The sequence below is a fragment of the Mustela erminea genome, chromosome 1 (genome assembly GCF_009829155.1).
Source record: "Mustela erminea isolate mMusErm1 chromosome 1, mMusErm1.Pri, whole genome shotgun sequence".
Classification (NCBI taxonomy): Eukaryota; Metazoa; Chordata; class Mammalia; order Carnivora; family Mustelidae; genus Mustela; species Mustela erminea.
Genome location: NC_045614.1, coordinates 27,056,359 through 27,082,522, shown reverse-complemented (window position 1 = coordinate 27,082,522; position 26,164 = coordinate 27,056,359). Strand labels below are relative to the sequence as shown.

The following is a 26,164-nucleotide window of genomic DNA, read 5'->3' as shown; positions in this document are numbered from 1 at the left end:
TAGGAAGTCTCACTATAGTTACATAATCCTTCCTGTAACTTCCAAGAAAGATAATCAAATGAACTATTCAAAATAAGACAACAGTGAAATAAAGTACATCCATGTATCTCCTGTTCCAGAGCCTACAGTCACTGCAGTTTAGTTTTTCTCCTCAGAAACAGACTTAACCATAATAATAAAATATATGTGTTGGCCACCATAATATTGTGAGAAAAAAAGTAGCTGAAGAGGCATTTTGTCCCTGTGCTCAGTACAAAGCTAGAGTAAAGGTCACATTCAGTGCTGACCTTTGGTGGCTTACTGAAGAAAAATCTGTAATCTTCAGCGCAAGTCCTATTTGAAAAAAGTTTACCAACTCTATGTTCACTAATCAAATGTGCACTTTTAGACAAAACAATTAATTCCATCCATTCCTGTTCCAGTAACATGGGAGATTAGCTATAAACTGCATCCTAAGGTTCTGCTGAGTCCTCCAGTCAAACACAAAGGCTCTACAGGCAGTATATAGTGGGACATAAACTGAACAGTGCAAACTTGAGGCAAGAATTATGATTTCCCCCTTAAGTAACAATACTCAACAAATACAAACCTAATTTTCATATTTCGTTTTTTATTAGGTTTTTTTTCTTCTGGTAGACAGTACACTTGGGAATTATACTGCACCAGGCATAAGAAGTAAGAGTTCTACCACAGGGACATTTTGTATTCAGAATCCAATATAAATATTTCTAGTCAGACATTTCCATGGCTACAGATATTTGGTTGCTTGATTTATATGCATAGAAAGAAACAGTTGTCATAACTGTAAAAAGCAGTACTTAACAAGTACTTTTAAATGATTGGAACAGTTTTCCTTTAATATTACAATACTGCTTATTGGTTTGGAAACTAGGTCACCCTACATGATGTTTTGATTTTTCTCAAAGGCATCATGAGTACTCTGTTTATTCTTTCATTCCTGCATTTTTAACCTTCTAGTTGAGTTAGGGACCATTTAATCAGAAATCATTGTAGCACTGTAATAAAAAAAGCTCTGTTAAGAGTAGATTATATACCATAATGATTTTCATACTTCTTTTTATAAAAAAGGTATCTGGAGGCTCCAAACAGGCACATGCATACTCAAGGTAAAGGGAACAAAACATACAGGAGTCTGCTAAAGCACAAATCTTCCTTCTGGTCCTCACTGCCTTCAAATAAATACAAATATTTAAAAAAACAAAAAAGAAAAACAAACAAACAAAAAACACCCACACTGTGATTTAACAAAAAAAAAAAAAAAAAAAGTCTCTTCCATGTCCTGGAAAGTCCGTTTCCAGGAACTCCTCCCAGGCTTTGAGATCAGTCATCGGTCTTCCGGGCCAGCCTACAGAAAGTCCAGTTGTGCTCCACTGTGTTCTCGTTGGCCCGCTCACTCATGTGATGCACTCGGGTGTTGCGGATCGTGAAACCTTGTTTTGTAATGTATTCCATCAGGTGGACCCTGAGAGAAACTTCCTGGTGATAATCACAGGGTCCGAAAGTGAAGGAAACCTGGCAATCTCTGGTGTCCATCATGTGCTTATTCCACTTCGTGAAATAGTTTGAGATACCTTCTAGTAAGGAATGGACCTTGGTGGTGATGGTTAACTGTGTTATGATGACAGCTACTGGATTAGAGTACTTAGAAAGCTTCCGAGTACTAGATAACTCCACAACTTCTTCAAAAGTATCCATAGGATACAGAGGCTTAGGGTCATTGAGACATTGAATCAAGGGCTCAATCTGATAAAAATCTGCTTCTTTCCGAAGCAGATCAAATTCCTTAAAATCCAGGGGTAAGGTCAACTCTGAAGTTCTTAAGAAGTTGAGGACATAACGGAAAAGAGGTCCATCTCGATCAATGAAGTAATTGCCTTGAGGGTCTCGAGCTGTGGGGAAGTCCCCCCCAAACATAGCTCCAAGCATGGAATCCGGGTAACGCGTCAATGTGGTGAGAGACGTTGTATACAAGTGTCCACCTACATTTAACGTGACTGGGTCAGTCATCTGAAATTTTTAAAAAATGATCAGTCATCTGAAATTTCTTAAATCCTAACTTTGACAAATTAAGAAAGTTAACAGTAACAAGCAGCAAGGCAAAAGACTCCTTTAGACTATAATGTATTCAGCAATCCTATAATGCAAAATAGCTTTACTATCAATGATAAACCTACCCAGATGAAGGGATCTAACATTTTCTTTCAATAGGAAAAGGATAAATCTAATTCATTAAAGCCTTACACTAAAAAAGAAGAGCATGACTTCCAAAGCCACTTAATTTCAGGCCTAGTATCTACCGAGAAGTTTTTAGGGCAGCGTACACTATGGGAAGAGAACAGCCAAGCTATGTTATGCTCACATAAGTTTTTTTCTCACGGAAGTTTTTTATCTTCCTTTTTCTTAAGTCATTTTAACATAAAATAGAATAAAAATAATCTGATAGTATAAAGACATCTACTTTCAATATTTCTTTTGTTTTTCCCACTCAAAAAAGGGGAACAAATCATAAAAATTTATTTTAAAAATAAAAATTTGTGCAGACCTAATCGTTGTAACTTCTCCATGGAAATAAAAGTGTCAAATACTAAATTAGAATACACAGTTAGTCAACACCATCTTATATACTCAAAGGCTAATAGCAGCAAACAAATTTTATAATCCAATCATGTGTTCACTTTTGTAATAATGCTGCAATTTGGCCTTTAATTTCGAAAAGCAAGCTCCTCTAAATAATACATAGTTTACCTTTTAGACATTGTATGTAAGGAAAAAAAATAAAAATAAAGACAAAAAGACTTCAGGTACTAGACAAGTGGAGTATTTCTTACCAAAGGAAAATAGGAAGACATTCACACTCAAAAAAAGTACAAGTGGGAGAAGTGGCAGCTTCTCAACCTTTCACTTCCCTAACACAAGAAAATATCCTCTGTACCATTACCTACTAGACCATTTTAATAGTCAGGACTCTATGAAGGAAGAGTTTTAAGAGCAACATTCTTTAAAGACCAAAAAAAATAGTATGCTCTCAAGTAAGTCATTATAGAAACTTACTTAGTTCATATTGACTTTGCTTACATAAAAACAGCAAATTAGACCCCAAAAAATAAACTAAGAGGGGATGGGATGATGTACCAATTTATAATTTTCATTTTTATAAGATGTATTATACCGAAGAACACAGAAGAAGGGGGGAAAGACACATACAAATTATCTGCCAGCCTTCAAAACGCATCTGCAAAAGTATCTCACCATATAGCCCCAGTCTCCATTATCCATCTGCTCCAGCGCTGCGTCTTGGGGAGCCCAGGTTCCAGGGAAACTTGGGGAGAAGAAAAAGACATATAACAGAGCATGTAACTATGAAAAAAGAAGGATTTTCCCACCCAACAAAGCAAACAGCTACTCATCTTTGCTCAGTCAAAACGAGCTACAGGGCAAAGATCTGGAGAAGAAAGCATTCCTCTGCGACCATCCACACATAACTAAAAGATTGACAATCTTTAGAGAAAAAAAATTATCCTATGCTTAGGGAAGGAAGAAGAGCCTAGTAAGTATACCAGTCATTCAAATTCTATCTGCTCTGAAAATTCAATTTTTACAATTTATATAGGAGTACATTACAATTAACTGTTTAACCCTAACCTCATACAAACCTACAATGATCCTTATCAAAAAGGTGGTTTAGGGAAAGGGAGAAAGACGGGGCGCCTGGGTGTCTCAGTGGGTTAAGCCACTGCCCTCAGCTCAGGTCATGATCTCAGGGTCCTGGGATGCAGCCCCGCATCAGGCTTTCTGCTCAGCAGGGAGACTGCTTCTCCCCACCCCTGCTTGCCTCTCTGCCTACTTGTGATTTCTCTCTCTGTCAAATAAATAAATAAAATCTTTAAAAAAAAAAAAAAAAAAAAAAGGAAAGGGAGAAAGACAAAACTCTTTATCCATTTCAGTCATAGAACCTAAACATCTCAGTAAAAGCCTCAAAAGCCATAAACCTCCACAACACCAGCATCAATTTCCAAGAGAAAGATATCAGAATGGTATTTCTTTTATAACATAAAAAAAACACTAATGACACTTTTAATAATGACATATTTCATTTTGTACAATAATCAAAACAAATAGAAAACAATTTAAATGCCAAATCATCAGAGCACTATTTGGGACAACCTTACCAATCTGGTTGCAAGTCACTCAGCCGGCACTTAAGGAGAACCAGGCTGAAGACATTGATAAACACCCAGATACTAATGATGCCAGTTTGAATTTATTTTTATCTACAATTCAAAAGCACTTAAAACACTTTCCCAGCTACAGAATTGCTTTAGTCAGTCCCCTCTCACACATATCACTCTCCAAATCAACCGGCAAAGCAAACTGCAGAGCAAATTTCAAAAGCTCTGGCAAGAGACAGTAAGAAACATGAACTTATCGGTATTTATCCAGGAAAAGCACTGGCTTTTTTATATGGTCTTTGAACAGATTCACTTTTCCCACTTTTAGAGAAATCTGGCACACTATTCCCAGAACAGGCCCTGGCTACAGAAGATCACAAAGGCTCTTTCTCAAAAAGGTCACTCAGGCATGTAGAGAACATTTGCATAGCACAGCAGGGGCTGAAATCAGAGCCTGAAGCATCTATTTTTCCACCTTGCACATTCTTCAAAGAAAACAAGCTAAAATGTGGACCAGACAACGTGCAGTCAGGTTTAATTCTCCATACTCAGCAGCTGGATATAGATAGATCTCCACATGCTATAGGGTGAGAAATGGAACAAATGTTATATTAAGGGGGGTTGTGACAACCCTGCATTCCTCTGACTTGCTTGGCAATATCTGAAGTAAACAGAACCAAGGAAACAGGTTTTATCAATTTACATTATGAACATCTGATTCAGTTACTGATACAACAGACAGATAAATGACTGAGTGATTTAAAAGACCAGTCATCCAAAAGTTCTGGTAATAGACTTATCTTTGGCATCTTCCCATCACTCAAAGTTTTCATTCCTGACAGCCTCAAAAATTATTCAGTCAACCAACATTTATTATAGGTGAATTTGGTTGCGGGGGTTGAGGGGGGCAATGTGCAATGTAAAGACACAGAAATAGGAAAGATATAATCCTTGTCCTCATGGAGCTTCCTACCTGTGAAGAAAGGCAACATGCAGCAAATGTACAGAAAAGTGCTACATAATGGATGGACTAGCAGAGGCCTTCAGGAAGAAAAAGCAAGAACATTTCTAAATGGGCCAACTTCAGGAAGAGCTCGCTCAGGAGGACTCTGCAGGAATATCTGGACAACCCAAGAGGAGAAGGGATTCCAAAATGAAGAAATAACTTAAATAAAAAGAGATGGGCCTTTTTTCTCCCACAATATTCCTGTTACATAAGCCATGCATGAGGGCGCCTGGGTGGCTCAGTCGTTAAGCCTCTGCCTGCACCTCGGGTCACAATCCCAGGGTCCTGGGATGGGGTCCCACACAGAGTCTCGCATTGGGCTCCCTGCTCAGCAGGAAGCCTGCTTCTCCCTCTCCCACTCGCCCTGCTTGTGGTCCCTCTATAGCTGTCTCTCTCTCTCGCTGTCAAATAAATAAAACCTAAAAACAAAACAAAACAAAACAAAAAACACTTGGATTTTCTGACTGCTAGTCTAGATCTTTCTAAAAACCCCCCTATGGGTAGAAACTGAAAGAACAGAATCCAAGAAATAAGAAACTGAAAGGATTAACTTTAGACGCCCCCCCAGCAGGTGGATTTTATTTACAAATTTAACAGTTAACTCAGTCTAAGTGAGCAGTCACAATGGGTTTGTAAAAATTCCCCTGAGGCAAAATAGCAAGAACCTACTCACTAGTGTGACTGAAGGCTGGTGTCCTCTGCCTTAAGTGAAGCAAAGAACTCTAATCCAGGAATACACGAATGATTAAATGAGAAATGGGAGACCAAAGACAACAGAAAAAAATCAAGACAGCATCAATGTTACAGCTGTTAGGCAAGGTCTGTCCACTATTAATCCTCTTCCCCCTTTTTTACTGCTAAACCAAAACAATATAACTTCTTAATCATAAAAAGAAAGTTAGATGATGCCTTTGAATCTGTTCCACAGCAAAAGCCCAGGTTCTGTTCTGATACAAAGATGTAATGAAACCTCAAGCTTAATAATTCAAGAAAGCAATTACGGGAATCTATTTAAGCCCATATTTCTTAAAAAGCACCCAAAAGCCTCCCTACACTTGTGTATAAGATACAGATACTCAAAATAAAATGAAGTTACTATAAGTCACTCCCAATAACAATAACTAAACAGTCCAAAAAAATCAAATCGTTCACTAAGAGCTCTAAGGGGAAAAAAATAGTATTGATCAGTTTAAGTGTTATCCCTACTCCTTACTTCCAGACATCCTCTGTGGAGATGCTTAATGCTCAGATACGGCAAGAAACAAAAAAAACAAAACAAAACAAAAAGCAGTTAGATTCCTGGTCATCCAATAGCTGGATAATCAGCTTCTAAACTGATGACTATTAGGAACATCTCAGAGACAATACAGATGAATGAAATAAAACATAATCCTAAAGAATTTCCGGGATAATGTCAATCTCTTCTACAAATCATTTTTCAGAGCTGCTAACAATTAGAAAATGATTCGTTTGCTTTTCATCTTCTCTCTCTTCTGGCACAGTCTCCAGTGGAGGGCTTAATGAGAAGTTAAATGACCACAAGACAGGCAGCAGAAGGACAATCTTGAAATGGGCATCAAATGGACCTGTTTTACTTAATGAAGACAAAGAAAAATCAAATATTCCGAAAAATTTGCCAGGAATAAAGATTATGAAGGTAACAATGAAAAAATATTTTCTTTAAAGTGACTTCCTTATTAAAGATCATTTTAAACGGCAGTGAATGCAACCAAGCACAATTATAAAGTTCAAAGAAAGGCTTCCAGCCCCTGAAAATCAGTCCTACCTGAAAATATCTGACCTTCAGTGAAAATAAAATTCTTGTGGAAACTACTGGCTGACCATTGCCAAAGAACATAAAGAGTACTGAAAATTCACCCACAGTTAAGCTTCAAAGGTTAATTATGACTAGTGTGTAAATTCTGACAGTGTAATTTTAGCAGATAATTAAGCCAAGGAAAACACATACTAAAGAATTTATAAAAGCCTTAAAAGAAACTGCCAACAATTTTCTCAAGTAGCAAATCTGAAAAATGCACAACCCAACAAGTTAATAACCTAAAGAATAACCGAAGAACTCAGGGCCATTCTCCTCATCATGGCAAAGCTGCAATCAAGCTTTTGGTTATTAAGTAGCTAATTCTACATAAATATTCTGGGTTTACCATTTCTGCTACAGACTAAAACTGAGTTTTCTCTCAGGCAAAAGTCCTACTCCTGTATAACAGCCTATGCATCAGAATACACACAACCAAACTCAGATAAATAAAAAAAACCTCTAACTACTGCCTTCCCAAAGTTTCCAGGTAGCCCCTGTAAAATGTTTTTCTCTTGAAATCTTTGTATCTGGCACGCAGAAAAGAAGACTCGATAAATTCTATCTATACATATCTTCAAAATGACTTTTGGTATGGAATTCCTCAGTTCTTAAAACATGGGAGTTTGAAAATGAAAACTTTTTAGAGTAACTAAAGGACACTAAAGGAATCTTTTGGGTTAACATTCACATATAGGCTGATACTAGTAGCCAGGCACACAAAGAGAACATGTTAGGGTTAACCACACCAATGCAGAAACAAATTGTTTTTCCTAAAACTAATTATTTTTTTTTCTCTCTCCAGTCTCCATGTAGTCTAGAGGAAGGAGGTCTAAATTGAAAAAATGACCTTAATGCTGAAGAGCTGTCACAAATAGTCACAAAATTAGAAGATTCCTCTTACTCTCAGTTTCTACAAAATAAAATAGGATAATACCACCTTCCCCAAAATAATGATACCATTTAGGCATAGCACAAAGGTAACAACTGACCTACAGGGTAACAGATCAGGAGTAGGGTTCCAAAGTCACATGCAGGTCAGTGCAGAGGAAAGAGAACTGGTTAGTGGTGAGGATTTGTATCCCCCTTCTGCTCCTTTACTAATTATGAGACCCTGAGGAAATTTCTCCTTAAGCCCAGCTTCTTTGCAGAATACGAGAAAATAAGCAAGATCATGAATAGAAAACACTGGCGAGTATTAAACAAACGTGAAAATACTAATGGCAGTGGCATAAACAAAATCTCTGTGGTAAATTGAGAAACTTGAGAGTGTGAACACAAGTAATTTAGAGCCCTGGCATGGAAACAAGACAAATATGGAAGAAAAAGCCTCTTAATTTGCTTCCAGTCTTCCCAGGTCCTCCTTTCTTCAGAACTCCACAAGGCAGAATTACAGGTAAAGGGGAGCAAGATGGCTTGTATAGAGACCACCAGACATCTGAGTTCTTGATCACAGAAGGAACTTCCCTAAAGCATGACTCAGGATTATCTCTAAGGTAAAGCCAAATCCAAATACGTGTGTTCTGTTTTAAACAGACTCTTAAATATCAAAATTCAAGACACACCAAGGGATCTACAGGATTCACTATAGGATTCCTTTATGTAGGAATGCTTTGGGTAAAACAGGATTTATGAACATTTCAATCATACAAATCTTAGGAATGGCATCTGTGGCAGTCCTCACCGCTCAATCTTTAGTATCTATAGCATTACATTAAATATAGTTCTCAACTGAACAGCAAGTTCTCTCCAACTACCAACCCTGCAGATAGGAAGATTTTCCTTTTCCCAGCCACACATTTGTTCATTTGAAAATATCAGTCTTGGGCTCAGGCCTGTGCTAAATGCTGTCCTCTAGCTTTCTTCCTATTCTGAGATCACACTTGGACATTTGTGAGAGGAAGGAAATAAATATGTCAAGGGGAAATGGTAAGAGATACCTGGGCTACCCCATACATTCTTGGCCAAACCAGGTCACCCCGGGTCGGCCTGCCACTCAAACCTCTTCTATCACAAAGTCCTAAAATTGGATTTATCAACTTGTTCCAGAACAGCTATACTTGAACAGAAACATGATAACTTCGGCAGAATATCCAAAGAGGATCTGGTTCGTTTCTCCGGTCCCACCCTCAGACACAACCTCCACCACTGTCAGCCCAGCAGGTGCTCCAGGGGCTCCCCATTACCACGGTCATTTATCACCTCTGACATCAACCATTAAAAACGCCAAGATACACAAATCCGGGCATAAAGAACTCAGCTGCACTCACAGAGTATCTTTGAGGGCAGGGAATGCCCTAAAGAGGTGCTCAGAAGCCCTGCCACAGCCTTTAAATTAGGGCAAACGGTGGCTAATAAGCGCCACCCCCAAGACAATCATTTTCGGGCAAAACTCGAGGTGTCCCCGTCTGGGCCGTGCTTCCCTGTTGCCTGTAGCCAAAGCGCTCCCCCCCCCACCCCCAACCCGGCCCGGCGTGGGACACAAGATGCTCTGGGCCCGGGCAGGGGGCGCGCCCCGGTGTCGCGAGCTCTGGTCAGCCGAAGCCGCACGTCCCCGCGGGGCGGGCCCCGGAACCCGCCCCAGCCCGGCCGCTCCGCCGCGGGTTGTCCGCCGCGGGCTCGTGCCAGCCCCGAAGCGCGCCGCGCCGGCTCCCCACGGTCCCCTCCGCGCGGCCCGCCACCGCCCGGATTCTCCTTAACCCCGCTGCCCCGGCCGCTCCGCGCGGGCTTCTCCTTGTGCCTGGCCCTCCCCGAACCCCAGGCCCCCAAGCCCTGGGCCCGCCCCCACTCACTGCGCGGTGGCGGCAGCGGCCCGGCCGGGAGACGCCGGCTGCCGGAGAGCAGGAGCGCGAGGACGAGCGAGCCTGCGCCCAGCGGCGGCGGCGGCGGCGGCGGCGGCGGCAGAGCGGACGACTGAGCCCGCGCCCGGAGTTGCGGCTCCTGCCGCCCGGCGCGGGCGGCGCCTTCCCACCAGAGCCGCGGCGCCACGAGTGCGGGCGCCCCCTAACGGCGGCTCGAGCGGGAGGCCAGAGGGCCAGGAGGCCGAAGGAACTCAGCTGGGCGCAGCCTGGGCCGAGCGGTCAGGCTGGCTCCGCCGCAGTCCCGAAGGCCCGCCCCGAAGCCGAAGCCTCCGCCCTCGAAACCGGGAGCCCGCGTCCAGAAACCCGCCCCTTCGTCCCGCCCCCGACCGCAGTTTGGAATCAGCCCAGGCCCTGGCAGTTTTCCTTGCGTCCTCGCACTCGGGTGCTCACAGCTGTTTCTCTCTTTCACGAATACGCATAGGGCCCCGACCATGTACAGCGGCCACCGAGACGGAAGGGGGTCCTAATGAAAGAAGAAAAGAGACAAGACCCAAGAAAATAGCAAAATAATGACAAGTTGTGATTCTAGGTCTTGGGAAGTATAAGGTTGGAGGAAACTGTGTAAAAGGGGAGGGGCCTCTGCCTCACACTCAGCGGTGGTCAAGACGACCTGGACACCCTGCCTGTGACCCTAGGGGGAAGCCACCCTGTGATAAAGTCACCCATCTGGCCTGGTGGGCATGGTAGGGAAAGGCAGCCAGCCCAGAAGGGTCACCATGGGCAGCCAGGTGGGGTGAAGGGGAGAGCTGAATTCAGCAGAGAAAATGACCAGTGCAAAGGTCCTGAGGCCTAAAGAAGCTGGGCCTAGTTGAGCTGGTGCAGGTACGCCGCTACGGAAACCAAGGCTGCAGAGTCTAGAGAATTACCTAACGTCTCAGAGCGAACTGGTTCGCAAGCATAGACTCTTCCCAAATTCCATTCTCTTCCCGCTAACCAGATCTCTGTCCTGATTCAGGCGGGACCAGGTAAATGATGTTGGTTTTGTCCTTTCCCTGTCTACACCAGGATAACCCCTGGCCTTAGAAACTCACCTGTTTTTCATGCTCGCATGTGCCTGATTGGCTCTGGGGTTTAACTTTTTTTCGCATGATCATCACAGCCGAATCTGATAATTTGGTTTTTCTCCGAAAACTCAAATCGATAGATTGAATGAATGGCATATGTTTCATCAACATGACTGAGTGCTGTATTATCATATTCAAAAAGACTAGATGAGGATACAGGGAAATGTGTATGAAAATAAGACATGCACAAAATGGTATATGTGGTATAGCTCTAATCTTATGTTTAAAAAACAAAAATATACATAGACAAAAATTTTGAAGAAAATATTTCAAGTCATTGATCATAGTTCTCTAGGATGGGGATGTTAGTGGTTTATTCTTTTTCTTTTTTAAAGATTTTATTTATTTATTTGACAGAGAGAGATCACAAGTAGACAGAGAGGCAGGCAGAGAGAGAGGGCAGCAAGGCTCCCTGCTGAGCAGAGAGCCGGATGCGGAACTCGATCCCAGGACCCTGAGATCATGACCTGAGCCGAAGGCAGCGGCTTAACCCACTTAGCCACCCAGGCGCCCCTAGTGGTTTATTCTTAATGCATTTCTGAATTTTCCGTATTTTATAGAATGCATAGATATTGAATTTATAATCAGAAAATATAATGTGTTTTAATTTTTACAAAAGAAAAACACACCAAAATTACCCAACACTCAGATCTTCAGGATTTGGTGCCACTGAAAATCCAGAACTGCCCCCTGCTTGCTGGTATCCTTTAAAGAATTACTTCCCTTTTCCTCAACTAAAAACAGAGGAATTAATTTTGTCAGTTGTTTTCTCAGAACTATTCCTATGTATCTCTTGAAATGTTTATTACTATTATAAATTCTATTTTCAAATATACATCTTATAATATATTGATGATTACTGAAATGTGGTTGGTTTTTATGTAATGTATCCAGCAAACTTGGACTCTTTTTTAGCTCTAATAAGTTTACAGCCTCTCTTGAATTCTCTGTTAAATAATCATAGAGTCTGGAAGCAATTACATTTGGTATCTCCCTGTTCAGCCTTTATTTCCTGTTCCTTGTTTTAAGGCACTGACTAAAATCTTCAGCACAATGTTGAATAGCAATGATGACACTGGGCATTTCCATCTTGTTCTTGACTGTTTCTAATATGCTACCTTTAAAAAGAGTGTTAGTCATAGATTTTTGATAGATACCTTTTATGAGGGTAAGGAAGCACTATTCTGCTTTATTAGGAATGGGTGCTGAATTTCATCAAGTGTGAGATTTTTTTCCCCCTTATCCAGTGGTGGATTTTATTAAACCATCCGTGCATTCGTGGAATTAACATACCTTTGATGATGTGTTATTTTTTTGAGATAGTGCCGGATTGCATTTGTCAATATTTTATTTAGGGTTTTTGCATCCATATCTACAATGAGATATGCCTGCTAATTTCCTTCCCTCTTCTCTCCTTGTCTGGTTTTGCTATCAAAGCTACATGACCTCATAAAATCAATTAAGGATGGGTGTCTGTTCACTATACAGCTTATATAAGAGTGTGATTTTCTGTAGTTTGGATTTTCTATAGAATTCTCCTGCAAACCATCTTGGTTTGGGAGTTGGGGGTGGAAAGTGTTTATACTGACACCCCATCCCACAATATTCAATCTGGCCTCAGTCTCTCCACCTAAATAGCTCTTGTGGGGCCACCAGGAATCTCCTTGTTGCTGAATCCAAAAGAACCTCCTTAGCTCTCCCCAACTCAGCACCCCCCACCCCACAGGTAGGGATGCTCTTGACCACACCCACCAGGAGTCAGCCTCTTCCCAGAACCCATTCTAGTTTCCCTCCTTCCTCTGCAGCTCCTCCTCTCAGACTCATGGCAATGCTCCTCCTCTTGCTTTACCTGCCCCTTAGCCCAAGTTTCTGGCCAAGGCCATCCTCTTCTGTCTACCCATCTCTGTGGACTGGCTGAGCCACCTCCACGGATTCCATTATTGTCTCTAAGCCAAAAGATTCCCAGATCCATACCTCCAGCCCAAAGTCTCTCTCCTGAGCTCAACCCACAGATATTATGTATTCTATGGCCCCTACCCTGCGCCAGGCACTGTGCTAAGTTTTTTGCCCTCTGGATCAGTTCTTTATTGCCACATAATAAATCAACCCCAAATTTAGGGGCTCAAAACATAAAGCATTTCTTATCTCACAGTTTCTATGGGTCAAGAATTAAGAAGCAGATTAGGTGGAGAGCAAATCTTACAGTCTAGATGTCAGATGGGGCTGTCGGCCGAAGGCTGGGCTGGGGCCAGAAGGAACTTCCGAGATCACTCGGGAAGTTTTTAGCAGGAAGCAGAGGCTCTTCTTCACCTGAGCCCCTCCCAACAACATGGCTGCTGGGGTGTCCCCCCAGTGCCAGTGATCTAAGAGAGAAAACACAGAAGCCACTGTGTCTTTTTTTTTGTTTTTTAGGATTTTATTTATTCACTTGAGAGAGAGCAAGCGCAAGAAGGGGGAGGGAGAAAGGGGGAGGGAGAGGCAGACTCTCCACTGAGCAAGGAGCCTGACCTGGGACTTGATCCCAGGCCCTGGGATCATGACCTGAGCCAGAGGCAGACACTTAACTGACTGAGCCACCCAGGCGTCTCAGAAGCCACAGTGTCTTTTATATCGTAGCCTTCAAAGTGGCGCACATGTAGTCCCTTGGTCTCACAATGTGGGAGGGCGCCACACAAGCAAGTGAGTCCCAGGAGGCCGGGATGACTGGAGTATCTTGGAGGTTGCTCACCACACCCTGACAACTCCGAGGACAGACTACCCACGTCATCCCAGGGTACAGATGAGAAAACTAAGGCAAGGTGAGGGGAAGTCATTGACCAAGACCACACAGCCAAGTGTGAGAAGAAAGCTTTGAACACCCAACTCTGCTGGGCGTCCCCTGGTTCTCTCCTCCTGTACACCCTCCTCCGATGGCCCTCCACCACCTTCTTCACCTTCTTCATGTGCAAACCTGAACCCAGTCAGTTTACCACCCCCAAACCTCTCAAGTCCCCAGCTCAGCTCAGCAAGTGGTGCCACCGTCCTCCCATCTGTCCAAACCAGAAGCTTTGAGTCACGTCTGCTCCTCCCGCCCCCTCACTTCCCAGTGCCGGGTAACCCAGCCCTGCCAAGTCTTCCTCCTCAGCGCAGCCTGGATCCATCTCTCCTCCTCTCTTCAGCTCCAAGCCACTGACTTGTCTGCCCTGGACATCTGCAGGGGCCCCCTCCCTCATCACCCTCATTCTCTCTGCTCCCACACTACCCATCCGTCCTCTTCTCTCCTGCGTGAGTCACCTTTAAGAACACAAAGCTGGTTGTGTCTCCCTGCCTGCTTTAAACTCCTTCAGTGGCTCCCATTGCTTTCAGGATCCAGCCCAGATTCCCTCCAATGTGATCTGGCCCCTGCTCACTTCTCCAGGCTCTTCCTCTGCCCCTCTTCTCCTCAGCGCCCCGGCCCCTTAGGCCACATTTCAGCATCCAGGACCCACTGTGAATTTTTTTACTTTAGGCCCTCCGTTAGGCTATTCCCTTAGTCTAGAACATTCTTCCCGCAGCCCTCAGCACGCCTGTCTCCTCCTCCTTCAGCGTATTGTCATCTCTTGACCTCCCAGCCAAGCTGATGTCCCCCAGCTGTAACTTCCACAGTGCCTGTACTCTCTCCCCACCTCACTGCCTCTCAGCTGAAACCGTGAGCTCCCTGAGAGCAGAAGCTGCGTCCGTCTGGCTCAGAAGAGCACCCTGTGTGAGCAGAGTGTGCCTGGCACTTAGTACCCACTCAGCAACTATGGGCCAGTGTGGTGCATCCTCTCCACTCCCTCCCTCCCCGCCCCTTGCACTCCATATTCCAGCCCCTAGATAAAGTTCGGTTTCTCCAGGGAAGCACGGGACCCCTCACCTCCAAGTCTTGGCACATGCTGTTCCCTCTGCAGGAATGCTCTTCCCTCCTGTCCCTCTATTTACTCAGCTAACTCCTATCTATATCTTCATCAGGAAACTAGGGATGAAAATACACTACGCCCAGTTGAATCTGGATCTCAGATAAATAACAAATAATTGTTTTAGGAAAATTATGTCATTAATATTGCATTAAATACAAGGGTCCTTCCTGTATTTCATCTGACAACCTCCAGCAGGAACCAGCATGAGTTCCCTCCTCCTTTGGGAGAGTTCCCTGATCTCCACTGTGACCACCTTAGGTCCACACACTCCCCAAAACCTGGGCTCCCAAACCACACCCCTACCTGCCCCCACTGAGCATAAAACTCACTCTGTTTTGAAACTGACCTAGAATGTGACCTCCTTTGACAGAGAAGACCTGTCTCAGTCTTCAAAGTGAGTTTTCACCTGGGACTGACCCTGGCCACAGAAATGGTCAGGAAGGTTTACTGAGCGAAGGAATGAAAGAGCACGGAAGAGATGAAAGTAAACAAGATGGAAAAAGGAACCAGAAAATGAAACTCAGCCCAAAACACAGGATGAATCTCTGGGGTACTCTTCCCACTCCACCTCTACCCCCTGCCTTGTCTCTGTCAAGGGGCTGTCTACCCACCCTCACCCCCAGCTTCAGGAAGCCTTAGGATTGGTGGAGCAGAAATGCAAAAAGAAACAGTCTTTTCCTTCAGGGGTTTTTCCAAAACAGTCTCGAGCATTCAAATGGGAGGGCCGATAGGGTACAGAAAAGGGGTGGGGGTGGGGGACTGTATGCCTCTGTCTTAAATTAGAAAGACACTGTGAGGATCCCCTGGGTGGGGAGATGCCCTGCAAAGTTGTGGGGTGCTCCTCCACTGCTCAGAGAACTACTGAAGTCCAGACCACCTGGGGGCTAAACCTCCATTCAGCCCACATGTGGCATTCCAATGACCTTCCACACAGCTCTTAGGGATCCCAGAAGGTAAGGGACCCTAGCTAGAGCAACCAATTGCACGGATTATCTGACCCAAAACATTCCTGAGCTCTTTCCAACTACCCCTCCTGGAGAATTCTGAATAGCCAAGGAACTGGCCAGTGGAGAAGTCCATCCACCCACCTGTCTTGTAGGTGGGCTCCTTCTCTTCTGTGTGTGTCTCTCTCCCTTTCTTGCCCTCAGTCCATTTTGGTCCTTGCACCACTGGTTTCACCAGCTGACGTTCTCCTGGGGCAGCTGAAAGGCATTCCTTAGCCTTTTGCTCGGTGGCTGCCCCAGTTGAGAAATACATTTCTAAACCACCTCCCAACTCCACCGCTGGGGACCAGTCCCAGTCCCTCTGCACACATACCCCCCAGCCTCCAGGCCAGGCCTTTGACACAAGTGAGCCTTGCAGCCAGTACTTTTCAATGCTTCCCCCACTCCCAGCCATGGAGACGCTTTGGTAAGTTTGATGAGAGCATTTTTCCTTTTTATAAGGTTCCTAATTACCTATTATTTCTGATCTTCTCTTTAATCAGCTTCCAGAACTCTGCTGGGAGCTACAGAACCAGGGGGAGGAATCTTGTTCTCACCAGTGTTGAGAGAGAGGCCCTGTGGTTGTCCTTGGATGTCACCATCCTCTTCACCATTATGACACTGTAATTAGAGAGAATGGATCTGCCATTAGACCAGGAATCCAAAGCTCTGGCTTCTGTCTTTTTAGTCCCATGGGTGTCTCGGAGTGCCCCATCTGAGAATGTCAGGGGCCTTGAGAGTCCAAAGGGAATAAAGCTGCCTGACCATTGCTTGGGCAGCTGGCAAGAGAACCCCCGATTCTGAGTTCTCATACTCCCCGACAGCTCAGTCCTCTAAATGCCTGTCAATAACACATTTCAGGCCTTGGTTGTCTTCCCACCTCATTCCTAATCCAAACCACTTCCTCTGCATATGTTTGTTTATCCACTTGCAAAGCACAGTTCCTGCCTCTTCTTCTGGATCTCTCCAGGTCCTATAGCCTCTCCTTCCCACCCTAGCTAAGGCCCCTCTTTCCCTACATCTTCCTCTGATGCCCAACCCCCAACCCTCAACCTAGTGACGGGGCATCCATGCACCCCCTCCACCTACCCATCCAAATGCATTGCTTTTGTCAAGGAGTTTTTTGGGTCTCTCTCTTAAATAGGGCTGTATTACCTTTAGAGAGCTCCTATGTTTTACACAAAGTGCAAAAACAATAGTGGTAAAGCTGCTACAGAGTGGAATCTGTTCATGTTCCAGGAGCTTCTGAAATAAAAGGTCTGATTAAATGGCAGGAATGCTATTTTAAACCTATTAAAATGTCCCTCGGGTTTCATGAGGAAGGTAGGGGTTCAAACACCTCAATGGCTAACAGTGGATCCATTGTTATCCCAGCAAAAATGTGAGCATCATGGAGAGAAGTAACTATAGTAACCGCGTGAAGAGCCATGATTCGGGGTTTGGAATTCTGTTACACATGTCACTTATCTCCTGTCACTGACGTCAGGTCCCGAGACCCAGCAAAGCACACAGGGTGGGACCCCAGCTTGCTTTCTGGCTGTCACCTAGCAGAACTGGGGGCTTGGACCCACTCAGGAGCCCCCCAGCCTCAGTTTCCTCAATTGTAAAGTGATGTAAGAACATCTTGGCAGGTTTGTGGGGACAATGAAATTAAAGGATGAAAAGCTTGGGTAACGCAGTGCCTGGCGTGAAGTCGGCACACAATAAATTGGTAGCTCCTATTATAATAACTAATTGCTATACTGCTGATTCGGAAAGATAAATATAGAACTGAAACTCTGGCAGGCAGCAGGACTGGGCTGCGAGAGGGGACATTTTGAGACTGATGATTTGACTGTTCCACCAAGGCCTCTTCAAACATCCATTTATTTTGGTTGCAAGTTGAATATTGTCCACATTGATAATTGCTATGAATAATTAAGAAACAATAGCTTCCGCTGACATTCTTATAGCACTTGTGTGAGTAGCTAAATGTCTTTTTATAACCCTTTCTGTCCTCAGACACATAAAACCCAAACCCCTCACATCATAAAACTAAGTTGGCAGAATGAGGTCCTTACACAAAATAATAAACAGAAAAGTACTCTTTATTGGGAAGTTATGGTGTCCCTCCCCAAAATCTTGGTTGATTTTTTTTTCTTTTCTCTCTCTTTCTCTCTCTTTTTTTAGAAAATTTTGTTACTGAGGTATAATGTTCATATAGGAAGGTACACAAAGCATAATTGAATGGCTTGATGAATTTTCACATAGTGAACACACTGGTGAGCAATACCAAATCAAGAAACAAAATTTCACCAGGACTCCAGAAGCCTCCCTCAGGCCCCCTCCTGCTTGGTCATTTCTTTTCTTTTTCTCTTCCTCCTCGGAGATACAATTTACAAACCATAGGATGTATCTGTTTGAAATACACAGGTTGATGAATTTAACTAAATTCACACTGATGTACAACCATTACCACCATCCAGTCTTAGAATTCTTCCAGCATTCCCAAAAGTTCCCTGACTCCTGTCCAAGGTTGGTCCCCACTTTGGTCCTGAGCCACAGGCAAACCACTGATCTGCTTCCTGTCTCTAGTTTTGTCTTTGTTAAATGTTCATTTAATTAGAAGAATGCAATAGTAAACATACCAGAGTAATTTTTTTGCATTATGACTGGTTTTTTTTAGTCCTAAAATACACTGATGTAAATACGCCAAGATTATTATTTCCCAAGTGTGCCCCATGAAGTAACGTTAGGTGGCACATAGACAACTGTCTGATATCTTACTTGTGTATTTTTTCTAAGATGTACAAAAATAACTAGGACATCAAGCCACTGGTGTCACGGACACTCTTCCTTAGATCTAGAACAGCTTTAAAAACTAATCAGTTTTTAAACTGATGGCTCAGTTGGTCCAGCATCTGCCTTCAGCTTGGGTCATGATCTCAGGGTCCTGGGATTAAGTTTCGCATTAGGCTTCTTGCTCAGCAGGGAGCCTGCTTCTCCCTCTGCCTTTTCTGCCTGTCATTCCTCCTGTTTGTGCGCTCACTCTCTCTCTCTGACATATAAATAAAATCTTTAAAAAAAAAATCAATTTAAGGAACCATATTAGTAATAACACAGACAGTAAATAGATAACACAGAAATCGTAAAGGTATATGCAAATTATTGAAGCCAGTAAAATAGAGACCTACATTAAGAAAGAAAAATCATTTCTATGAGCCCTGAAATCCTCTGCATGTTAACCAGTATATAGCTGTTAAAAAATACTATTCAGAATTTTAAGACCATTCAAGTGTTTTATCGACCATTCCAACATTTTTTTAAAGTAATCTCTCTAACATGGGGCTTGAACTCACCACCCAGAGACCAAAAGTCACATACTCTCCCCACTGAGCCAGCCAGGAACAGCTATTCTAACACTTTTCATTGCATGCCTTCCATGTGCTAGATGCTAGATAAATGTTCATTTAGAGATTCTAGTCAAGCTGCTTTTTGTATTTACATCACAAATATTTTTAAAGGAATCTGATGATTTAAACCCAGTAACACACAGGACGGTATGGCTATGTGCTTGCCCACAGGAGTTGCCCCAAAGGTTCTGGGTTGACCACCAGAATTCAGAAAAGGGAGAAAAGGCGTGTTTGGATGATGAGGGATTTGGCCACGTGAGGGAAGAATTTAGATAGGCAGAGAAGGTGGGACGATGGTTCTAGCAAAAGCTGAAGCAGAGCGGAGGCTGAGAAACAGCTAGAAAACCTACATCCTTACTACCACCAGCCACTGAACCAACCCTCACACCTTTGGATACATTTTCTTATTATTTGTGCCAGTTTGGGTCAGCATTTTCCTTGCAACTGAAAATATCCTACTGATACATTGTCATTAAGCTGCATTGTAAACATGAATTCTTAAATCTAACTAAATCTAACTAAAGGGTTGGGGCACCCTACTGGCTCAGTCAGTAGAGCATGCTAACTCTGGATCTTCAGGTCATGAGTTCAAGCCCCCTGTTGGGTATAGAGCTGACTGAAAATAACAATAAGTAAATCAAATAAAGGGATGACATCCTTAAAGAGTTTTCAGAAGGATCTTAAATTTAAGTTTAAATGGATTAGAATGTTTTGCTGTGGCTGATTTAATTAACAAAGATAGGAACTAGAAGTTTTTTGTTTGTTTTTTTTTTTTAAAGATTTTATTTATTTGACAGTCCGAGATGACAAGCAGGCAGAGAGAGGAGAAAGCAGGCTCCCTGCTGAGCAGAGAGCGGATGATGATGCGGGGGCTAGATCCCAGGACCCTGGGATCATAACCTGAACTGAAGGCAGGGGCTTTAACCCACTGAACCACCCAGGCGCCCCAGAAACTAGAAGTTGAGTGCCTATAAGTATTATGTACACTTTCAATATCCCAGAGGTAGTTTTATTATTACTCTTTTTTAATGGGCATTTTGTGGAGACTCAGAGAGGTATGCAAACCAGCTAAGGTCACACAAATAGCAAGTGTCTGAGCCAGGATTTAAAAGCCAGGTCTGATTTAAAAGCCAGGTCTGACTTGCCAAAACCCTACAGGGCATCTCATGCTGAGTGAGCTTGGATGGGAGCTAGGAAGTCAAAACAAAGGAAAAGTTGAAGGAGTCTCAGTAAGCAAACAAACAGAAATTTAAGCAGAACTAGATGGGGTTTCTTTCTCTCTCTCTCTCTCTCCTTTTTCTCTTTCTTTCTTTCTTTCTTTCTCTTTTTTTACTTTTATTTTTTAAATATTTTACTTATTTATTTGACAGAGATCACAAGTAGGCAGAGAGGCAGGCAGAGAGAGAAGAGGAAGCAGGCTCCCCACGTGGCTCTATCCCAGGACCCTGGGACCACCTCCAGAGCCGAAGGCAGAGGCTTTAACCCACTGAGCCACCCAGGCGCCCCTTTTTTCTTTTTTTAAAGTAAAGTCCTCCCCCAGCATGGGGCTCGAACTCACAACCCCAAGATCAGGAGTAACATGCTCTACCAACTGAGCCAGCCAGGTGCCTCTGAAAGCTTTTTCATATCTTTTAGATAAGACAGGGTTGCCAGCAACCTCTCACTTTTTCTGCCACATCTGAACCAGACACAAAAGTATTTGAAAATGCAAAATTGTTTATGAGATGTGTAATTCAAACAAGTGTTACTGAGCTGGAGTAACTGCGAGGTGCTGTTTTATAGTCCTACTGAGAGAAGAGCAGGAATGTGGTACAAACTCTATGAAAAGAGTTTTCAAACACCACACTGGACTTACAGGTCTGACATTTTTTCGAAGGCATCTAAGATGCACTGCTTATAAATAAGGATTTGGACTCCAGTGTCAGAAGACCCAGATTCAAATCCCAGGGGTTTTTTGTTGTTGTTTAAAGATTTTATTTATTTGACAGAGAGAGAGAGACAGTAAAGGAGGGAACACAAGCAGGGTGAGTTGGAGAGGGAGAAGCGGGCTTTCTGCTGAACAAGGAGTCTGACGTGGAGCTCCATCCCAGGGACCCTGGGATTATGACCTGAGTGGAAGGCAGACACCTAACGACTGAACCACCCAGGCGCCCCTCAAATACCAGTTTTCCTACTACTTGCCATGTAACCTTGAGCAAATTTCTTTTGCTTCTCGCTGAGCTTCAGTTCTCTCATCTTTAAAATGGAAATAATAATAGTACTTAGTTCAGGGGTGCCTGGTGGCTCAGTGGGTTAAGTGTCTGCCTTTGGCTTAGGTCATGATCTCAAGGTCCTGGGATGGAGCCCACCGCGCCCCCCCCCCCCCATGGAGCTCTCTGCTCAGCTTCTCTCTCTGCCCCTCTCCCTCCCCACTCATGTGCACTCTCCTCTTCTAAATAAATACATTTTTAAAATAGTACATAGTTCAAAAGGCAAGTATGCTGATTATATCAGATAATGCTGGGTTCAGAACTTACTCTACAGAGGTTAGAGAATATTACTTTTTGTCATTTTACTACTCCTCTTGAAAAAATAAATGCCTATAACCTCTCCTGTACAAACACAGAGCTGGAGCAAAGGGAGAGCTGGCTACCCGCCTGGATTATGCAGGAGGGTGTTAATCCACACTGTTGGTTCTTCCTGTATCTTCCTTTCTCCCTTCCTCTTATTCAAGACGGGAGTTGATTCCAGGAATACCGACTGAAGTCTGGAAGCCTGTGGAAGGCAGTGCAGCCAGCCACAGCCTCAGAAGGATTCCTGGGGCCCAGTAATGCCAAGAAGGGAGCAGAGGACCCTGGAGCCACAGGGGCCAGGTGGACGGGGCAACAGATCCCTCGACCCACCATGGGACTGAAGACCCAGAGCCAGAGTCATCCCAGTCCCTCACCTTAGCCTCCCTCAAACCCTCGGCACAGTGTGACACTTAGTATGTGTTGCAGAGGAACGGGGAGGACATGCCCAGGGAAGACTGCAATCAGAGGTTGTATACCAGCTAAAAATGGGGGAGGCCTGCACTGAGGGGAGTTCTAGGAAAGAAAGCCTTATTGCTTGTCCACCTGAGCTGTAGACTGAGAGTCACATGAGCTACAGCAAGAAGAATTCGGAATTGCTTGTTCCCAGGACTTTGGGGTAGACACAAGGTCCACAGACTCCAGCAAAGAATAGAAAAGAACGCAAACCTGTAATCGCCACTACCAACCTATCATCTGTTGACGGGCCTGGTGGTGGCAGCTGTCCAGAGGCCTGTGGTCTGGGTTTGAGCACAAACAAGGAAGCAAATGAGGGAGGGGAGGAACAAATAAATACACCTGGCAGAAAACTACCATTATTCACGGCCTTTCCCACCCAGTTCTTATCAAATCCCAAGATTTGGGTTTGCAGCTTGGGTTTAGCAATTAAAGCTGTTATGTTGCAACACCTTTCTGGTTTAAAGTGGTGAAGGCATAAGGCCTGTGAATTTGTGGATATGATACCACAGTCTTCTGTGCAAACAGGTGACTCACTCTGCCCCTCCAAGGCAGGAGGGGTGTGGTGGGGTGGGGAGCCAGCTCTGGTTTCACTATTAGCCCCCCAAGCCTGCTGTGAATGTCAGTTCTTCCCCAGAAGCAAACTGAGCCACCAAATCTCTTTAAATCAGTGCTGACAGCCTAACCTGAGTTTATGAAGCTGCAGGCCACAGAAGAGGCCCTCAGCTCCAGAGCTGCACTGTGTGGGGTGAGCGCCTCTGACTCAAATGAACCAGAGCCTAGCTTCCCCTGTTTTCATCACCTTAACATTTACATTCAGAGAGCCTAGGGAAATGGATCTTTGAGACAGAATATTAACCTTTGCTATAGCAAAGTCTTGGTTGTCTTTAAGCCTCTAACAAAAAATGGTACTCCTTATATCCATTCTAGCCTCGAGTCTACTGGAAAGGTCAGAACATGGGAGGAGCTCTGAGAGCAGGGAAATCTCAGGAAAGCTTAGAGCTTACAGGGACTGTAGTGACCATCTAAATTCCACTCCGGCACCTTATGCATGAGCAATCTCAAGCTGGGGAGAGGTGCGCGGTTTACAGAACTTTTTGCAAAGTCACATTACTGGATGGTCAATGAACCATGACTGGAAATCATGTTACCTGACTATTCATTCACTATAATGAACATTTGTTGGTTACTACACTTGACCCTTGAGCGGTGCATGGGTTAGAGGCACTGCTTCCCGTACAGTGGACAATCTGAGTGTGACTTTTGACTCCCCCCAAATTTAACTACTAATAACCTACTGATGACAGAAGTCTTACTGGTAACAGAAAGCCAACCAACACATTATGTTATATAAATGCATATATATATATATATATAACATATATATACTGTATTCTTATAATAAAGTAGGCTACAGAAAAGAAAATGTTAAGAAAATCATAAGAGAAGATACATTTATAGTCTTGTACTCTTTTTACAGAAAAAAAAATCCATATATAAGTAAAATTGGACCACGTGCCGTTCATGTTGTTCAAGGGTCAATTGTTTTTGTTGTGTGAGTCACAGATGGAACAGGCCTCGACTTCTCTTATGGAAGTCAGAGAGGCCACAAATCCCTCTCCCACTTTCTGGAAGCAGGAAGATAACCTAAGCTCACTCTCACCCAGCCCATTATCATAATAATGTCCAACTTGCCTATGGCAAGTTGGTTCTGCCATTTGGTTCTGCCCTAAGAACAGACCACTTTGAGCAGAGCCATATACCTTAATGATAAATTTACCTGGTGATCAGTTCACTCACTGACCAATTTGCATTATGAACAGTTTATTTAAAATTCAAGCCTCTTTTGAGTATTTTTGCATTCACCTGGCTGCCATGTTTTGGGTTGTTGAGGGGGGCACCTTTTTTGGCATTTTTACAGATTTAAAAACTTAATTTCCTCTAAGGGTTTTTTCCCCCTGCTAAATTTTGCATTTGTGTGTGTGTGTGTGTGTGTGAGAGAGAGAGAGAGAGAGAGAGAAAGGGAGAGAGAGAGAGAGAGCTCTACACCCAATGTGGGGGTTGAACTCATGACCCCAAGATCAAGAGTGCATACTCTACCAACTGAGCCAGCCAGGCACCTTGTAAATCTTGTATTTCTGATTAAGTATTTAAGAAATGTGTCACCTTTTATAAACAATAAAGTCATTCACTGTTGTGGGAGTCTTTTAATAGTATATGAACCTTTCAACAACTATAAGGGACTTATTTACAAGTGGGTATAGACTCTTCAAAGTTGTGTGCTCACAGCAAGAGACCCTTACTGAATCTGATATTCAAGGTATTAAATTCAGAATAATCCTATGTTTGTTTGTTTGTTTTTTAAAAAGATTTTATTTATTTGACACACAGAGAGAGAAATCACAAGTAGGTAGAGAGAGCGGGGGAAGCAGGCTTCCTGCTGAGCAGAGAGCCCGATGTGGGGCTCGATCCCAGGATCCTGGGATCATGACTTGAGCCGAAGGCAGAGGCTTTAACCCACTGAGCCATCCAGGTGCCCCTCAATAGCATTTTGTATAACAAAACTGTGGAATGTAAAATGGTACAGCACTCTGGAAAATGATTTGGCAGTTTCTAGAAAACTAAGCACACACTTATCCTACAACCCAGCAGTTGCAGTCCTGGGCATTTATCCCAGAGGAATGAAAACTTATGTTCACACAAAAACCTGTACATGATTGTACATAGTAGCTTTATTTGTCATAGCCCCAAACTGGAAACAGCTAAAATGTCCTACAGTAGGTGAATGATTAAACCAACTATGGTACACCCATACTGCGTGCAATAACATTTAACTGCAAATAGAACAAACTACTGATACAGGCAATAACTTGAATGGATCTCAGGGGCATTGTGCTTAAGTAAAACAAACAAACAAAAAAACTTCCAATCTACTGCTGTGACTCCATTTATATAAAATTCTCAAAATGACAAAACTTTAGAAAAGGAGACCTGATTAGTAGTTACCAGGCACAGGGAAGGGTGGTCATGTGACTATTACAGGGTAGTACCAGGGAGATCTCTGCAGTGACACAAGAGTTTTGGTGGTTACTCAACTCTGCACACTTGATAAAGCAGCATATGCACACATCTTACCAACGTCAGGTCCTGGGTTTGATACTGTGCTATAGTTCCCAGAGCCGTAACCATTGAGCGAAACTTGATGAAGGGTTCAAGGATCTCTCTGTACTATCTTTGCAACTTCCTGTGAATATATAATTATTTCAAAATAGAAAGTTTTAAAAAAAGAAAAGAAAATTATGGTTGAAAGCATCACCTGATTTCTCAAATTTCCCTTCTATACTGGTCTGAAAAAAATTCTAGTCAAGTAGAGGGATGCTTATGCCTCTCATATGGAGAAGTCTTCTTTATGCCTTTTACAGCTTCATAATATTCCGTTTCATGTCTGTACCATATATATTTTCTCATCTAAGCCCTGAATGTTTATTTCCATCTTTTGCCATTGTAAATTGTCATTATTCTAAATATCCACATATCACCTTATACATAAATTTCATCCATTTCTTTTATGACTATGTTTGTAATACAAAGTCTTTGAAGTGGCAAAACTGGTTTTCTTTTCTTTTCTTTTCTTTTTAAGATTTTGTTTATTTACTTAGAGACTAAGAGAGACAGCATGAGAGGGGAAAGGGTCAGAGGGAGAAGCAGACTCCCTGTTGAGCAGGGAGCCCAATGTGGGACTCGATCCTGTGACTCTGGGATCATGACCTCAGCAGAAGGCAGTCGCTTAACCAACTGAGCCACTCAGGTGCCCCCCAAACTGGTTTTCTTAACAATTATACTGTATTGCTATATTATTCTGTTTTTTAAGCAACATATAAATTGTTTTCAAGAAGCTTCATTTCTGAAAATAGATCTTTATGCACAGAT

General features: G+C 43.3%; 1 protein-coding gene across 4 annotated transcripts; it reads right to left on the bottom strand.

Annotated features, from left to right (window-relative positions):
- Positions 1–590: 590 nt before the first annotated feature.
- Positions 591–17,082, bottom strand: KCTD6 (potassium channel tetramerization domain containing 6). 4 transcript variants are annotated; one of them, XM_032323717.1, is made up of 5 exons: positions 16,993–17,082; positions 16,395–16,458; positions 13,141–13,300; positions 3,271–3,340; positions 591–2,028 (listed from the first exon to the last, which is right to left on the bottom strand). In XM_032323717.1, the coding sequence occupies exons 3-5, from the start codon at positions 13,266–13,268 to the stop codon at positions 1,342–1,344; spliced, it is 885 nt and encodes a 294-aa protein (XP_032179608.1). In that variant the 5' UTR covers positions 13,269–13,300; positions 16,395–16,458; positions 16,993–17,082; the 3' UTR covers positions 591–1,341. The 4 variants fall into 4 exon arrangements, with proteins under 4 accessions (XP_032179608.1, XP_032179628.1, XP_032179617.1 ...); XM_032323737.1 differs by lacking the exons at positions 13,141–13,300; positions 16,993–17,082 and having other exon boundaries at positions 16,395–16,413; XM_032323726.1 differs by lacking the exons at positions 13,141–13,300; positions 16,395–16,458; positions 16,993–17,082 and adding an exon at positions 9,805–10,130.
- Positions 17,083–26,164: the final 9,082 nt, after the last annotated feature.

What these genes read in the sequence shown, in the direction of transcription:
- KCTD6 (XM_032323717.1), bottom strand. Translation starts at nt 13,268, where the DNA reads ATGTTGTTGGGAGGGGCTCAGGTGAAGAAGAGCCTCTGCTTCCTGCTA. An exon ending in CCCCATCTGACATCTAGACT is followed by an intron (nt 3,341 to 13,140) that starts GTAAGATTTGCT and finishes CTTCTCCCCAAG; the next exon opens with TTTCCCTGGAACCTGGGCTC. An exon ending in ATGGAGACTGGGGCTATATG is followed by an intron (nt 2,029 to 3,270) that starts GTGAGATACTTT and finishes TAAAAATTTCAG; the next exon opens with ATGACTGACCCAGTCACGTT.